We start from the raw sequence: 17,920 nt of genomic DNA on the forward strand, positions 1-17,920 counted from the left end.
TGTGTGTGTGTGTTGGGAGGGCAGGGGAGGTGGATAGCCAACAAGGGAAAGGCTAGGTGTCAGTTGTGCCAGAAAATCCGTACAAGGGCTATTTTGAAGAAAGATTCCCTTGCCCCGGAGCAGGGCCACCAGACTGACCGAAGAGACAGGGGATCCTCCGCCACACTTGCCTGGAGGAATGATGCAGGAGCAAGATAAATCCTCCCTAGTCTCTTGGCATTACCTACCTGGGGAGGCGGGGAAGGAACTCCCAGAAAGTCCAGTGTTAACGTTTTCTGCCAGCCTGGAAGGGATGGAGGTTTGAAATAGAAATTAAATCAAGTTCTTGTTCTTGCCCACTTAAGCTTTGGTCCAAGATCATCCTCACTACAGTAACACAGGCCAGAGGACGACTCCACGCATGGCCTGGTTTCTCTTTGAGGCCAAGCCCGTCCCCTCATTTTATCCCCAAGACATCCAGCTCCCCAGGGCATTGATTAAAAATGGAGGGCTTCCCTGGTGGCGCAGCGGTTGAGAGTCCGCCTGGCCGATGCAGGGGACACGGGTTCGTGCCCCGGTCTGGGAGGATCCCACATGCCGCGGAGCAGCTGGGCCCCGTGAGCCATGACCTCTGAGCCTGCGCTTCCGGAGCCTGCGCTTCCGGAGCCTCTGCTCCGCAACGGGAGAGGTCACAACAGTGAGAGGCCCACGTACCGCAAAAAAAAAAAAAAAAAAAGGAGGCTTTACTGAACTCTTCATGGGGTGGCGGGAAAGACGTAATTTGCACAGCTCACAACTGAAACCCAGTAAACCCCTTATTTCTCCCCCAGCCCCAGCAGTCTCCTCTGCTGTGTGTTTTCTTGTATCTCCTGTTCCTTCTTCCACACAGCCTCTTCTTGTAAACACGCCCCTCAGTCCTCAGAGCAACCCAGCATTTGTCTTCGGCCTGTACACCCACTCAGGGTTTCTCAAGCACACCTTGTTTCCCTTCCCGAGCTGCTGACTGACCTCAAACCTGCTTTCTTCCTGGAGAGATTATTGGGAGAGAGAATAAGATTTTCTCTCTTTTGTTTTACCAACATTTGTTGAGTTCTTAGTGTATGCCTCACACTTTGCCTGTTTTAAACCTCAGAGGAACGGCCTAGTAGTTACTAATATCAGAGAAAACTGAGGCTCAGAGGAGTTAAGCTCTTTTCCCAAGATCACACAGCTGGGAATCAGTAGAGAAAGGACTCAAACCCAGTCAGGCCCTGCTTCAAAGCCTGCACCGTTAGTCACTCCTTAAAGGGATGCTGAAGGTACTGAGGATTTTACCGCTTCTCAGTCTTCATCTCCTGAGGAGGGAGTGCAGGCCCCAAAGAACAGACTTTTGGGGAAACCTGCACATCTGTGCATTATGCCTCTTCTCTGTGTTAGAAGCCAAAGGAAATACCCAGTCATGGCGTCAGTCACTGGCATTAACTGGGGAGCCAGATAGGAAGACCTGAGTGTGAGGGGGTCCTGCTGAGTGGGGCCTCACCTGTGGGTGAAGTAGGCTCACAAATGACCTGGCAGTGATTTGCTTTGGAGAAAACTTCCATTAGGGATGGAGGGGAATGATTGCATGTGAGCTGCATGGGGATCCCATAAGGTGCGCTGGCCTGCCCCTCTCCCCACCCGAGGCCACACTGCAGCAGGATCGCCATCTGGGCTCAATCTGATGCCTCTTTCTGGCACAGCCTGGCCCCTGACAGGTGCCTCTGGCAGGTGCAGCACGGCCTCAGCTCTCTGGGCCTGGAGGGCCCTTCCAGAGCGGGAGCTGAGGCCAGGCAGGGGAGGAGGGGGGAGCGCAGCTGGACCACCTGTCTTCCCTTCAGCTTCTTCCCTCCCCCAACCCCAGAGGGACCTGAGCTCCTGTCGCCTGAGGAGAGGCTCCTGGACCCAACTCTATGCTCGGGAAGTTCAGGTCCCAGCTCTACCCCGACCAGCCATGTGACCTTGGGCAAGTCAGCCTCTCTGATCCTGGATCAGATGTGTGGGAAAGCCTGGCAAACAATAGACCTCATATCAAGCTTTTCAATTCTCAAATCAGCTGAGGGCTTCTTATCCAAAGATAAGACACTGATCAAGACACTGATCCTCCCCCTGCTAGTTTTATTAAATGTAATTGACATAGAACATTGTATAAATTTAAGATGTATGACATAGTGATTAAATATATGTATATGATTATCCTTGTGTTTAGTTAACATCCATCTCCTTACATAGTTATAATATTTTTTCTTGTGATGAGAATTTTTAAGATCTACTCTCTTAGCCACTTTAAAATACACAGTTCAGTATTGTTCACATGTACAGTCGCCATGCTGTACATTACATCCCCAGAACTTACGTATCTTATAACTGGAGGTTTGTACCTTTTGACCACCTTCATCCATTTTCCCTGTCCCGCATCCCCACCCTCCATCTCTGGTAACCACCAATCTGCTCTGTTTCTGTGAGTTCAGCTTTTTTAGATTCCACACATAAGTGAAGTCATACAGTATCTGTCTTTCTCTGACGTATTTAACTTAGCATAATGTCCACAAGATTCATCCATTTTGTTGCGGAGGGCAGGATTCCTTCTTTTTACGGCTAATATTCCATTATCCATTTTCTTTATCCATTCATGCATCGATGGACACTTAGGTTGTTTTCCATGTCTTGCCTATTATAAATAATGCTGCAATGCTTACTGATTTTTAATAATTGATTGAGTTCCTACCTAAAACTTAAGTGGGCAAGGACAAAGTGCCAAGCCCCTTATAGCATTATCTAGCTTGATCATCATCGCCCTTTAAAGCAGGTGATAGAATCATCATTACACAGGTGAGCATAAGGCAGAGAGGGAAAGTCACTGGCCCAAGGACCCCCAGCAAAGTAGGTAGCAGAGCTCAGGTTGGAACATCCTGCTGAGAAACAGGGGTGGGCTGGGGTAAGGGTGGAATAAATGAGGAAGGCCAAAAGGGGCGTGGGAGCTTTCCAGTTGGAAGGAGGTGCGAGGAGGTAATGGGAACTTGTTTGGACATGGTGTCTGCAGAGCAAGACCACGGTCCTTATTTATACTTGGCCGCTTGTGTGTGGACCTGTATGTAAGTACACAGCCTATTTCTTGGTGCACTGGTGAAAGCTTGGTGTATAGATGGAGGTAAGTGTGGGCGTGCCTGCCACTGTGATTCTTTTTTTTGTTTAATTTAATTAAGTAATTAATTTGGCTGTGTAGGGTCTTCGTTGCTGTGCGCAGGCTTTCTCTAGTTGGGGCGAGCAGAGGCTACTCTTCGTAGCGATGCGTGGGCTTCTCATTGCGGTGGCTTCTCTCGTTGTGGAGCATGGGCTCTAGGCGCACAGGCTTAGTTGCTCCGTGGCATGTGGGATCTTCCTGGACCAGGGCTCGAACCCATGTCCCCTGCACTGGCAGACAGATTCTTTAACCACTGTGCCACCAGGGAAGTCCTGCCGTTGTGATTCTGTTGGGGAGGAGGGAAGAAGACCCTTCTCTCTGGTGCTTGGGCAAAGGATGACCTCTTCATTCAGGCAAGCAGAGACCTGAAAGGGAGGGAGGGAAGGAGTTGGGGGTGAGAGAGACAGAGGTGTTGAGACAGGCCCACAGCCACTACCTAATGTTTACCTGCTCGAAGGAAACATTGCCGAAGGGCTCCCCCCTCATGCCCTGTACAGAGTCAAAATCTATTTTTAGCTAAAAATAGGACATTAAAAATTCAAATTGGTGAATATATTTAATTTTAAGCTTTCTGAATAGCCAATGTGCCCTTGAGAAGACAGTCATTTAATGATGTGGGTGCTCTGGGGCTTGAGCAAAGGACAGATCCTGGAGAAGTTATTTTTCCCCCCGTGTATTTATTTACTTACTTTTAATTTTATATTGGAGTATAGTTGATTAAAAATGTTGTGTTAGTTTCAGGTGTACAGCAAAGTGATTCAGTTATACATATACATGTATCTGTTCTTTTTAAAATTCTTTTCCCATTTAGGTTGTTACACAATATTGAGCAGAGTTCCCTGTGCTATACAGTAGGTCCTTGTTGGTTATCCATTTTATTTATGTATTCATGTACGTATGTATGTATGTATGTATTTATTTATTTTTGGTTACCCATTTTAAATATAGCAGTGTGTACGTGCCAATCCCAAACTCCCTGTCTATCCCTTCCCCCCACCCTTCCCCCCGCCCCCCCACCATGAGGAGAAGTTTTGTTAGGAAGCGTGAGCCAGGTGGTTTGGAGAGAAGCATCACCTTTTTCATTGGAGCTGGAGAATCAAATCAAATTCCTTTGCTGATCCAGCCCCCTGGTGGGAGAGGGTTGCGGGTCGGGGGGGGGGGGGGTAGGGGGGTGGGGGGGGAGGGTGTTGAGGTTTGCTTGCTCCCCTACGTGGGAGAAATAACTTGGCTCAGTCAATGGGTGATCCGATCTGTATTTGAGGCAATTAGCCAATTGATTACAGACATTTATTGGGTATCCACTGGGTGTAGGCTGGGCTCCCCCGTAACCCTGCAAAACTGAGTATTATTGTGTCCTTAGGAAACTAAAGCCTGGAGAGGTTGAAGGACTTGCCGTAACTCACAAGCCAGTGAGTTACATAGTCTAAAATGAAACCCAGGTTCAGCTGCGTCTGGAACTGGTGTGCTTCCCATACCAGTGGTTCTCAAAGTGAGACCCCTGGACCAATAGCATCACTTAGGAATTTGTTAGAAATGCAGATTCTCTGGCCCACCCCAGACTTACAGAATCTGAAACTCTGGGGGTGGAGTTGAGAAATCTATTTTAACAAGTCCTCTGGGTGTTCTGATGCATGTAGAGTTTGGAAACCATTGCTCTCTACCGCATTGTCTCCTGATTAGGAATAACAGATTGTCCCTTCCCTCAGGGACTTACAACCTGGTTGGGAAAACAAGATAAACATACATTTATTTTTTTAAAAAGGTGACTGGGCTTAGAGAGTTAGCCTTCTTGAAGCTTTAGGGGAAAGGTGGCCTTGAGAGGTGGCCCAGCTTGTATAGGGGAAGAAGGAGGAGACTGTCCGGGTGGGGAGGGATATCAGTGTGTGTAAAGGTGGGGAAGCTGGGATCAGACTTTCCAGATGCAGTGAGGGGACAAATGAGTCTTGCTGGGATGAGGTTCTCTGAGGGGAGTCACAGAGGGGGAGTCATGGAGGACAATGGGAGGCTTGATTACTAGTACTCTGGAATTTCCAGCTAGATTCTGCCCCACTGTTCATTTGACAGCCCACATTTAGGAAGCACCTGTTAGGCGTGCCCAGCACCAGCCAATGGAAGCTAAAACCAGGCTCCCTGACCCACTGACTGCTTGCTTCTCAGCTTTCAGCCCTGGGCTCAAATGTCACTTCCTTGTGTGAAACCTTCCCTGACCATCTCACGAGATGGGCCACTTAAAGGTCCCTCCCTTTGGTCTCCCAGCACTTTGTACAGTCCTTGTCACTGCGCTTGCCACCCAGGATTGTGATGACTCATTTGCGGGTCTACCTGCCCCACTTGGGGCTGAGACTGAGTCCTATGTAGCTTTGGTTCTGGCACAGAGTAGGTGCTCAAATCTCAATATTTGTTAAACGAATGAGTAAGTAGATGAATGAACGAACAAGTCAATCAGTGATAATAGTTCCCCATGGACATAACAGCTGTGAACTTGCTCAACTAAGTGGAAAATTGATGTCTATAAATTGATTCAGCTTTCTCATTGACTTACATCGTATCATGGAGGTGCACTTTCTTTGTCTGTTTCATTCACTTGTTGGCATAACTCTATTGAGCACATATCATGTGATCAGCACCTTACTGAGTGCCGGACATCCAGTGGTGAATGCAGGGCCTGCACCGAAGGAGTTTACTGTTTAATCTTCTAGGAGTTCCCAGCACCTCACTATTAAGGTTTTTGATTTTTGTTTTAATCATCACCCTTTTATAGAGCGGATTTAACCTCTTTGGGATCAGAGATACTTTTGAAAATCTGATAAAAGCTTTGGACCACTTCTCCAAAAGGAGATTAAAATTCTGGGGTTCGTAAACCTTCCCTAAATCTATTCGTGGGCCCTGAGTTAGGAACTGCAGGCCTGAGGTGGCTGTCGGGTGGGCATCTGTTGAACTGTGCTGAAGGTTTAGAGCCACATCAACCAGAATTTTGCCCATGGTCTCTGTCAAGTGAGTAATGGAGCCTGAAGAGGAGAGCCTGAGCTGACTCACTGGTCTTACGATTGCCCTAGACCAATGAAGAGTCTGTGGCCAGAGTGGCCAGCTGTGAAGCACATAGGCAGAGAGGGAGACGCTCTGTTTCCTCTAAGGTGGCTGTCTCCATTGCTTGCCTGTGACGCTCGCTGAGAACCTCCGTTTTCTGCCCACCTGTGACCAGCATGTGGACTGTGGGGAAATAAAACTTCCTTAGATTTCTCAGTGCTCCTGTAAAAAAAAAAAAAATGCCCTAGCATCCTGAGACTTGGAAATGTATAAGGTATAAAGAGGAAATTTTTGCTTTCACTTTCCCTAGGACTGTTTTGCCCTTCATATATCATGAGAATTAGATCTGCGGCCATTTATCTAGATACTTGGTCTTACCCAAAAGGATAACAAAACATATCCAGCAATTTCACTTGCGGGTATATGCTCAAAACCATTGAGAGCAGAGTCTGGAAGAGATATTTGTACACCCAGGTTCAGAGCAGCATTACTCACAATAGCTAAAGGGAAGCAACACAAGTGTATACCAAGAGATGAATGGATAAGCAAAAGGTGGTATTTGCATACAATGGGACATTATTCAGCCTTAAAATCACATGGTACAACGTGAATGAACCTTGAGGAAATTATACTAAGTGAAATAAACCAGTCACGAAAAGACAAATACTACGTGATTCCACTTATTTGAGATAGGTAGAGTAGTCACATTCATAGAGACAGAAAGTAGAATGGTGGTTGCCAGGGGCTGAGGGGAGAGGAGGAAATGGGGAGTTATTTTAAATTTAATGGGTACAGTGTTTCAGTTCTGCAAGATAAAAAGAGTTTTGGAGATGGTGATGGTTTATAATAACGTGAATGTACTGAATATCACTGAACTGTGCACTTAAAATGATTAAGACAGTAAATTGTATGTTATGTGTATTTTACCACAACTTAGAAAAAGTATATTAAAACTTCTCTTATCTCCCCCAGAGGACCAGAAGGTTATAGCCAGGGCCAGTTCCCCAGGTTAAGCGCCTAAGGTGCCAGGGAGACTAGAGCCCTAGTTCCCTAGGTGTGTACATTCCAGAAGTTTAGAGTGAGAATCCTTTCCATCCCTTCTCAAAGAAGCAAAGTCTTTTTTTTTTTTTTTCTAAATTCCCCTTTCTAGAGGGGAGGGAAATGGTTATCTCCCTCCTATATATAAATGGAGAAAACCCATTATTTTCCATCCCTGGCCTTAGATTGTCCTATTGCTCATGTAGGAGATTTTTCCATCTTGTTTTCCTCTCATCATCTCAGGGGTAAGATCTGGGGCAAAGGGAAGAGGGGGAAAGGAGGGGCTGACTCCCTCATCATCTCCTGTAAGATAATTGATAGGAAATCTGTCTCTGATCTAAAATACCTCCTGCACAAATTCAGTATAAAATTAATAAAGATGAATATTAAACACCCAACCTGTACACAAGTGCGTGCACATACACACACACACACACACACACACACACACACATGCACACTCAGCTGGTGGCCTGCTGGGGGAGCAGGTGCAGCTTCCTTAGTAAGAGAAGGTGCACGGAGGACTTTCTGCACTGAACCTGTGAAGAGGGGAGATGGTTCCCCCCAGCTACCATAGTTGTGAGTGTGGGAGCACAGAGGCAGGCTGAGGAACGCCTCTACCTCAGAGCCCACCTTTGGAAAGCCCCATCCTGAAATGCGTCCCAAGCGCCTCCTTCTATCTGTCCTAGACTTTTTTTTTTGATGTAAATTTATGTATTTATTTATTTTTGGTTGCATTGGGTCTTCATTGCTGCGCACGGGCTTTCTCTAGTTGCGGTGAGCGGGGGCTACTCTTCGTTGTGGTGCGTGGGCTTCTCATTGTGGTGGCTTCTCTTGCTGTGGAGCACGGGCTCTAGGCACACGGGCTTCACTAGTTGTGGCTCACAGCCTCAGTAGTTGTGGCACGTGGTCTCAGTAGTTGTGGCTCATGGGCTCTAGAGCGCAGGCTCAGTAGTTGTGGCACATGGGCTTAGTTGCTCCACGGTATGTGGGATCTTCCTGGACCAGGGCTTGAACCCATGTCCCCTGCACTGGCAGGCGGACTCCTAACCACTGCGCCCCCAGGAAAGCCCTGTCCTAGACTTTAAAAAAATTAATTTGAGATCCAAGAACTATTTCTAAGCACTTTATCTCTATTCCTTTTTATTCTCACAATTCTGTGAAGTAGGTACTGTTTATATAACCCTTTTATAGTTGGAGAAATGGAGGTAGAGATTAAATAACGTGCCCAGAAGAAGTGAGATTTCAGTTCTCACTTCTTGGGACATTCGGGAGTGACTGTTGGAACCCCTGTATCTCAGCCCGAGAGTTCTGTGGTCATAACAGAACTTTCATTTCCCCATTTCTTGTCCCCAAGTGGTGACCAAGTAGCCAGCCCTGGCAGCTGGAGTTGGTGAGGGTTCCGCACACTGAGGGAGTTATCCCCTGGCCTCCTGAGCCTCAGGTTCCTCCCAGAGTAGATCACAAGCAAAGGAAAAGGGAGACCAGAAGGAAAAGAGGAAGGAAGGGAGCTTTGGGGGACCAAGGTCCTTAGTGGACACTGCTTTGTACCTGCTCAGATCTATTCCCCTTCCTCTGTGACAGCACTCCAGTTTTCCTTTTGGAACCCACCTTTTCCCTTTACTCAATCCATGGGGTGCTGATGGGGCTATATGGGTGGACATGTGACTCAGGCCTGGCCAATCAGGGAAGGCCTTACCCCTAAGACAAGCTCATGAGAGTAAATCCTTGGGATTTAGCAGGAACTACTAGGATAGAGGTGTGCTTTTTTCCACTGGGGTAGCACTACCTGGTAGAATATATTTTTAATACTGGAGACCATCTTGGCATTACATGGAAGAGTCCATCTAAGAATGAAGCCAACCGGAGGAGGGTAGAGACAAGTGATGGTGTGATGGGTAATTTTATGTCAACTTGGCTTGGCCGTAGTACCCCGATATTTGGTCAAACACATCTGGATGCTGCTGTGAAGGTATTTTTTAGATGAAATTAACCTTTAATTTAGTAGACTTTGAGTAAAGAAGATTATCCTCCATAATGTGGGTGGGCCTCATTCAGTCAGTTGAAGGCCATAGTAAAGAAAAGACTAATGTCCCCTGAGAAAGAGGGGGACAGATTAACTTCAGACTCAAGCTGCAACATCGACTCTTCACTAGGTCTCCAGCCTGCTGGCCTGCCCTGCAGATTTTGGACCTACCAAGCCCCATGATCATGTGAGCCAATTCCTTAAAAATCTCTCTCTCTCTCCCCCTGACAATCACAGATGGCCAGAACAGATTCCTGATGTCATTGTTTTAACACCTGGATCCAGCCAGACCTGACATCAAATACCCCTGGATTTTCCACTTAAGTGGTCATCTTGAATTGGGTTTCTGTCACTTACAACCCAAAAGGTCCATCTCAGGAGGGAGCAGGAACTCACACTGACTGAGCTCTGGTTCCATGCCAGGCCCATTGCTCCCCTTTGACAGTTGACCTGGGCCTTAAAGGATGCATAGAAGTTCACATGGACATGAGGAGGATGGGGTAGAGTGAACATGTGCAAAGACACAGGGAAGGGATGGAGTGCAGTAAGCTCAGGAAACCAACAAGTTCAATGTGGCGGACGTGAAAGAAGCGATGGGCAAGAGACTGGCCTGGAGAAGTTGTCAGGGCCCAGGTGGTATGGGATTTGAACGCCAGGCTGGGGAGTTTGGACTTTGTCCCAAGGCCAGCAAGGAAGGTGTTGGAGGGTGTTAAGCAGAGCAGTTATATGACCTGACTCAGGCTTTTGTTGGTTCACTATGCAGTGTGAAGCACACAGGATGCAGAGATAACAGAAGCAGAGAGGAATTATTTTATGGCTGGAGTTTTTCCTGGTGCTCCTGAAATCATGTTCTATGCATCATTTCCCTCTCATTTCCTCGAAACAGTAAAGCGCAGTGTTTAGTGACGTGGACTCCCGGAGCCACCCCGCCTGAGTCTACATCTTGTCTCTGCCACTAACTATCTACTTAACCTCAGGAGTGTCACTTAAGTCTTAGTGCCTCAGTTTCCTTAGTGAAATAGCATCATTATCCACCTCTTACTAATGTCTTATAATAATTGTCACTGCATGTTTAGGGCTCAGCACAGTGTTTGGCATGTAGTAAACACCTAGCAGTTAATAGCACTCTTACCTTATTAAGGCCAGTGGGCGGCCTCCTGGGCTGCAAACCCCAAGCCTCAGGAGGCCAGCAGTAGCAGCAGGCCTCAGCTCTCTGCCCTTTCCCTGTGCCAGCCCCACCTGCTTTTCCCAGGGGCTGCGTCTGCCCCTCCAGTTCTCACAGAGGCATGGCCAGCCCAGGCCCCAGGGAGCTGGGAAGGGTCACTGAAAGGACAGGAGGAGAAAAGGGCTTTCAGCTCTGGAAAGATACTTCTCCAAAACTTAGGCTTGGGAATTAGGCTGGAATCGGATGAAAACCAGCTTCCCAGCCCTGCACAAGCCCAAAGAGGGTGTCCTGGAAGCACAGAGGCTGTAAACTCAGCCCTTTCACTCCAACTTCCAGATGTAGAGGTGAGAGGCTCAAAGCAGGCTCAACCCCAGGGATTGGCTCTGGGAAACAACTTCAATGAGATGGATAAAATGCTAAAAGTTCAGAGTCAAGGGGCATCCTTGAATTCCCAGCCTTTTTCGTTGTTGTTTTTTTTTGTTTGTTTTTGGTTTTTTTCCCCACCACTGTGTAGTGCAGTAGAAATGGCAACTCTGCCACCAACTTAGGGGGACTCTGGACAAGTCACTTCCTGTTTGGCCTCAGTTTTCCTGAATTTCCAATAACGGGTTGGAATCCAAGGTGGCAAATAGGGTTCTTCTTGTGGGCCAGACTTCATCAGTTCTAATGGCTGCCTGGTTGGCTGGTTAGAGAGAGTGCTGGGATTGAAGGAGTGATGTCTGCCATGTGTGTGGAAGGCAATGGATGGTGTGTGGGCCGTCCTCGGCCTGGATGGGTTTTTAGTCCTGAGTACTCAGTCTTAGCCTGAGGTGGATTCCCATGTCTGGCCCAATCCCCCAGGTGGACTCTGGCCCAGCAGTGCCCCTCACGGCCCTCACAGAAGGCCAGGTACTGCTGTAGGCTCCACCTCTATACACATTCTCTGGACCTTTCCACTTAAATGGTTAATGCCAATGTCTGCTGGGTACTTTGGGTTCAACATGAGAATTGGTTTCCTTGATGATAGTGAGAGAGAGTCAGGCCTCATAGAAAAGGAGGCTGAAGCCCATAGTAGTCCCTGCATCCTGCCAGCCCTAGGTGACCTAATGGCAGGACTTATGTCACCCATGTCCCCAGCCTCTCTTTATTCCCTCTTCCTGCCCCGCCCAGTAGCACACTTTCCTGGCTTTTCTCTAACCAGGAGCTCAAAGCCCTCTTTTTTGTCCCACTCATCAAGTCTTGACAAGCACTGATAAACTCATTGACTCTGAGGTGCCAATAACTAAGAATAGCTGGAGATGAATTTCAAACGGTAAGATTCCAGGCATCAATGAGTCGAAGCCCTCAGCAGCAGTATTAGTAGGTCACATGGAGAGGTAACCATTACTGAACAGCAGGACGTTAGTTGTTCAATTGTGGGAAGAACTGTCCTGCCAACAGCCTAAAAACGGAGACATTCCAGTGAGGGTTGCCCTGCCCCATACAGCATAGAGTGGAGGAGGGTACCGGCTCCTGAGCCGGAGCACCTGGGTTTTGAATACCAGCTCCACTACTTCCTTACTGTGTGACCTAGTGAAAGTCCCTTCACCTCCTTCTACCTCAGTCTTCTCTTCATAAAATGGGGTTGGTGATAAGAGCAGTCCCTACCTTGTAGAGTTATTGAGGGAAGTAGGTGAGCTTAGCATAGAACAGTACCTGGTGTATAGCCGATGCTATCTAAGTGTTGGCTGTTATCACCGGGCTCCTTGCAGGGGCCATGGACCAATCCCAGTCACTGCAGTTTGAGATGGCAGGGTCCAGCCCAGAGCTGGCACATAGGAGGTGTCAGCAAATGTGAGACCCCTCCTTTGACCTTCACTTTGGAATTGTCTCCAGAGCTGGTTAGGAGCCAGACGAGAAAACACAGACTTCCTCAGCACGGCTGCGAGCCAGCTATTAGGAGGTCATTGTGGCTTTGTCTCTACTGAGATCAGAAAGTCCAGCAGTTTCTCCCTCTCCCCTTCTTACTCTCTCTGCCCCTCTCATTGATCATACTTGCTGCCCACAGTCCCTGTTGCCTCAGCAGCCATGTCTGGTGGGATGTGTCCCCACCCCCCAGCCACAGCTGACTGGACCTGGGATTGGCCCCTTCCCCCAGGACCACCCACTCAGGTGAGTTGGTCCAATCAGATTCTGCCTCTGGAATTGGGAAATGGTGGTGGAGCTACAGCTGAAAGGTCATTTAGAATTAGGTAGAAGATTGTGATGGCTATGTTTAAGGTGAGCTCTGAGGATGCTGCTGGCAGAGATAGGAAGCCTAAACAGAGAGAGCTGCTCCTCTGAGACACCTTAAATCAGAGTCACCTTCCACTTCCACTTCTCAGGAGGCCTGGGAACCCCATCTCCTCATCTTGGATCCCCATGAGATACCTATACCGACAGACCCCACTCTCTTCCTTGGAGCCAGCCTGAGAGCATCCCTGGGCCCTGTAACCAGGAGGGCTTTGACTTACTCCCTGCCAGCCCCTTGGAGTTACACTCTCCTGCCTCAAGCCCTTGCCTCCTTCCATGAGGTTTTTCTGGATGTAATTTCATGGATGGAGTGGACCTCCTGCAGCTCCCTTGCTTACATCCTATCTTGGTGACCTCAGGAAAAATAGCTGTAACCGTGCTGTGAGAGAAACTGGGGCACCTCACACCCTGAGGTGACCCTCTGGGGCTCCAGCTGTCAGCTGCACTTTCTGAAACTGAGTAAAGTCCCTGCCACATGGACTTCATTTTTTGCTTCATGTCCTTCTGCTGAGAAGACACTGAATAGCCCAGCCTGTCTCCTGCTGCCCTAGCCCGCTGCTCCAAGGCAGCCCCTGGCTGTTTGATCACGTCCTTCATGTCAGTCCCAGATCCCAGCACTGGGATCTGTTTCTCACTCTTGAATAGGGGCCAAAACTTCACGATTTTGAATTTGGCAGCCTTGAATCTGCTGCCCGAATCCACACTCACTCCCATAAGCTGGAAAAGAAGTCTGTTTATTTTATTAATGAGTTCAGAGTAAGATTGTGGCATCAATCTTAGCAGCAATGAGAGCAGGAGAGAGAGGAGAGGGATGGAGAGGGATAGACCCAAGAGTCAGGTCCTAGCAGAGTTCAAGGGAGAAGGCTCCCAGATCCACAAAGCCAGAGGAATGACAGGAGAGTCTAGATCGCAGGGGCCTCTTCAGAACGGCTAGCTGCTCCCTCCCTCCATGCTGGCCTTCAGAGGGGTGGCCCGAAGTGTTCCTATGCAGCCCTACTTCAGGGCCAGAGGGAGTCTGCAATCCCTGGGTGCTGGTGGGTTTCCAGGGTGCCTGCAGGCTGCGGTGGCTCAGCTGGCTCCAGGCATGGTGTCCAGGAGGGTGGGTCCCTAGCTCACTGGCTTCTCCGGGTGGGTTTGGTTTCTCCTCTGAACTTCAGAAGAAGGTCCTGTGGAGAAGCGGAACAAAGCAGGAGGGTGCAGGTCTTGTGGGTGCGCACCTTGCGCCGAGGGCAAGGCTGACGAAAGGGGGCACACCCTGCCCCTTGGAGGCACAAGGCCTTGCCGACCTCTGGATCCCCTCTTGGTGCAGGCCCCAAGCAGCTACACCCCAGCCATAGCCACGGCACACAGGAGGCCAGGGAGGGCGCAGAAGGGACACCTGGGATGAGGTAGGAGGGGACCAGAGGCAAAGGCACTGAGGTCCCTCACAGAGCAGATGACAAGTGACAGAAAACAAAGGGCCACTGAGGCCATCCCAGAAGCCACGGCCACAGTTGAGGCCAACCGTCCTGGGAGCATGAGGCCCTAAAATTTTGAGAAACTTGCAACAGAAAAGTCAACAAGTCCAGGCTTGGGTCTGCCCCCTATGCTGCCAGCTCTGGGCTTTAGGCCACACCAAACCCCAGTTTCACGGTCACCTACCAGCTCTGTCCATGGGCACAGCCCTGTCACAGGGCAGGAAATACATCCCAAAGCTGGGCTCCACTGTGTCCCACAGACAGAGTCCAGAGTCAAGGGAGAGAGAAGGCACAGAGGACAGTTTGGTCTGAGTAGGGCTCAGCCACAGCAGGTCACAACAGGTCATGGACAACTCTGATAGGCCAACCCTGGTTCTTTGGACCAGCTTTAATTGCCTCTTCATTACCCTGGCTCTGGCCACGCATGGCGGCTTTGTGGAGGTCCCAGAGGGTGGGGCTGACGGGGAAGGGGCATCCCAGGCTGTGCTTCCTTTGGGTTCTCCCAGCCCATCGTGCCTGGTTTGAGGCACCGCCTGTGCCAACCGAGAATGGAGCTCACTGCTCTATCCTGCTCATTGGGGTGCTATGTGGGACCCAGGGCAGATCCCAAGGGCTGTGCTGAGTCAGGACACCCAGGTCCCAAGTATGCCGCACACTGAGCTCTGCTTGGCTTCCCTGAGCGGGAGGGCCTTTGAGTCCAAAAGAATTCCAGCGCCACCAACAGCAGGCCCAGGTGGTACTTCAGGGATGGCGAATCCCCAGACACCAGTCCCAAGAACCTGCCGACAGCGTGGGCAGCAGACAGCCACGACGTGCAGCGTGGACAGACGGGGCCCTGCAGCCCGCCTGCCTATTCATCACGGGGGTTGCCAGGCTCCAGCTGCAGGAGGAACCCGTGTCTAAGCATGGGAGCATTGTCTCCAAGGAGCTTTCAGACCGGCTAGGGGCTTTCGGCTGCAGAGGAGGGAAGAGAAGAGCTACATACGCAGAGCGGAGCAGGAAACACAAAACAGGGCTTGGTTATTCCAGGCAGAGCTCCACCGGCCCTCTCCCTTCACTTGGCTCCTGCCTCAGGTCCTGCCTAGGCCGTGGGTTCCAGAATTAGTTGCTACAAGACCTTGATTTCTCTAAGATGTACACAGGACTCAGCCTCTGCTGGGAGGGGGAGTGGGTAGGCACCGTCATGACAGGCAAGCACAGGGGTGGGGAGGTGATGTGATGAAGTGAGGGTGGTAGACAGTAAGAGGCACACACAGAGGCACAGAGAGAGACAGGGGCAGAGACGGAAAGACAGAGGAGAGAGAAAATGGATGCAGGTGGCAAAGATGGAGAAGCAGGGACTCAGAGCCAGGGGTGGAGAGAGGCAAGAAAAGGAGAGGTAAGAGAAGAGGGAGAGAGATGAAGGGAAGAAGGATGCAGGGGAGAGGGATGGATGGGAGAGAGATTGACAGGAAGGAAGGGGGAGCAGGAGGGAGGGGAAGGACAGAGAGAGAGAGAGAGAATGAGATAGAGAGACCCACACAGATACAGAGACAGGAATGAAACAGACATAGGGAGAGACAGACCATACAGGGAATTGCAGAGAAAGACAGAGACTGGGCCAAGGAAAGCCTGCAGGATGGGACCAAAGCCTATGGTCCTGGCTGCATGAAGGAAAGCAGCTATGTAGCAGGAAGACCCTCCAGAGAGCAAAAGACACAGAAGTCTTTAAACTAGCTGGTGATGGGGCAGGAGATGAAGTTCTGAGTGGGGAATCAGAAATCTGAGGCTTTGTCCCAACTTCACTGTTTACTTGGCCTGAGACCTTGAATCTCTCTGGGCTTCAGTCTTCCACATGGAAAGAAGCATCCGGACAAGACCGACTTGGAGGCGGCTCTGGCAATGCTTGAGGACAGTGACTTAGTTCTAGGCTTGCTCTCGCCTGGGAGCTTTCCAGGATCAATTACTACTAGACTTCGTGTGCTTGCGCCATTCCGTTAGGCTGGATGAGGACTGGGGCTGGGCTGGGGGAAAGTGGCCAAGATCCCGGAGGAGGAGGAGGGAGAGGAGGTAGGGGGCCAGGCACCTGCACACACTTACAGCTCATCGTCATACTCCTTGGGGGGACAGACGGCAACGACAAGGTCGATCCAGTCCTGTGGGGAGAAGCCATGTGACTCTGAGGCATGCCCAGCGGTCAGTGGCATGTCCGCCCCTGACACTCCATTCCCATGCCTGGGCACCATGGCCCAGGATCAGCCGGCTGGGGCCTTCTTCCCATTGGGGGTGGGGGGTGGGCCCATGTGGGGCTGGAGGTCCTCCTGGTGGGGAAGGACCTCACTGTGCAATCCCATGGTCTGGGGAAGCTTCCAGACTCTGAGGTTTCAGAACCATAGAAGCCAGGGTTGCCAGGTCCTTGAATGACACCAAGTTCCCAAATGCTGATCTGCAGAGCCTGGCCAGGCATCAACCTCAGAATCACTTGGGGAATTCCTTAAAATTCTAGATTCATGGACTTGGTGCCTGGAAATCAGAGGTTAGGTCCTGGGAAACGGCATTTTTAACGAAGTCCCTAGGTCATTCTGATGCACAGCCAATTGGGGAACTTCAGGCCTAGCTTTCTGCTCCTAACATTTGAATCCCCTCAATGGCATCACTGCCAGCCTTAGCTTATCCATCATTGTGCATCCTTGGCTTGGGTGTATCCAATAAAAATTTTGTGAAATATCACTAGGCCCCTCTACCATGCAATAGCTCCTAATATTGAACGGAAATCTCTCCTCAGGACCTCCCTCCATCCAATCCAATTCTGCCCTCAAGATCACAGAAAACTTTCGCTCCCTCTACCCTAATGTAGCACTTGAGATAGTTAAAGACAGTCATCATGTTACCCGTGAGTCTTCTCTTCTCCACATCCCTTCATGTGGGTCCCAGGCCCATCCGGTCAGCGTCCTCGGCACTGAACTTAATACCTCAGACTCGGCTGCCTGCATACAGTTGCACAGGTTGTGCATTGCACAACATGGGCAAGCACCATTCACACTGTAGTCTGTAGGAGGGCACCCCCTCGGATTGTGCAGTGCACAGCCAGGGAGACCTTATGTGGTGGCCCTGACCCAGGTGGGTGTCTAATGAGCCAGAGCAAACTACCACCAGCCCCTCCTCCATTTTGGGCCCTCTATTTCTATTAATGCTTTCAAGCACTCTCTTGATTCCTGTTTGGTGTGTACTTAGAGAAGACCTTAAGAGTTTTTCTTGGGTGGGTTGCCACATCTGGTCTTCTGGAGTCTATCTGTGCCACTTGTTTTTTGGATTCAAGGTTGGAAACTGACTTTCTGAATTCTATCTTGTCAGATTAAGACCACTGGCTGGATAGGGTATGTGAGTGTCACCCAAGAGTTACCTGGACCTTGGATATCGGCCCTGGGATGGGGCACCCTGACTGTAAGGCCTGGTTGCAGAGGCCAGGGTTTGAGGCAGGCAGGCGAGGGAGGGATAAAGGGAGGGGGATTGTTCTTACCCCCTGATTCCAGGCCTTCTGCAGGGCAGCCTCAGCCTCAGCCAGGGTGTAGTCCGTCACGATCTTGCCATTGATGGCCATGACCTCATCCCCTTTCACAATGCCACCTGCAGGAAGATAAGGCTGACTGACCAACTGGGCTGTACACAGAAAACGGGGAGTGACTGTAGGGCTGCAGAAGGGGCCTGACTTGGATTCTGAAAGCTCATATGGGCTCAGAAAGCACAAGGGGAAACAATCGACCAGGTTGCTCAAAGGGCACTTCCTTCCCACCCCATCC

The 17,920-nt window shown here is 50.0% G+C and overlaps 1 protein-coding gene across 2 annotated transcripts in view; it reads right to left on the bottom strand.

Moving 5' to 3' along the window:
* Nucleotides 1–13,556: 13,556 nt before the first annotated feature.
* The window catches only part of USH1C (USH1 protein network component harmonin), a 52,267-nt gene continuing 47,903 nt past the window's right edge, over nucleotides 13,557–17,920 (bottom strand). Inside the window, exons 19-22 of one of the 2 annotated variants that reach the window (XM_069540888.1) lie at nucleotides 17,641–17,747; nucleotides 17,012–17,107; nucleotides 16,221–16,276; nucleotides 13,557–13,850 (exon numbers count right to left, since the gene is read on the bottom strand). In XM_069540888.1, coding sequence (XP_069396989.1) covers nucleotides 13,838–13,850; nucleotides 16,221–16,276; nucleotides 17,012–17,107; nucleotides 17,641–17,747 — 272 coding nt within the window. In that variant the 3' untranslated portion in view covers nucleotides 13,557–13,837. The remainder of the gene's footprint in view (nucleotides 13,851–16,220; nucleotides 16,277–17,011; nucleotides 17,108–17,640; nucleotides 17,748–17,920) is intronic. The other variant, XM_060017332.1, reaches the window with a different exon arrangement.

The sequence above is a fragment of the Delphinus delphis genome, chromosome 8 (genome assembly GCF_949987515.2).
Source record: "Delphinus delphis chromosome 8, mDelDel1.2, whole genome shotgun sequence".
NCBI classification, from domain to species: domain Eukaryota; kingdom Metazoa; phylum Chordata; class Mammalia; order Artiodactyla; family Delphinidae; genus Delphinus; species Delphinus delphis.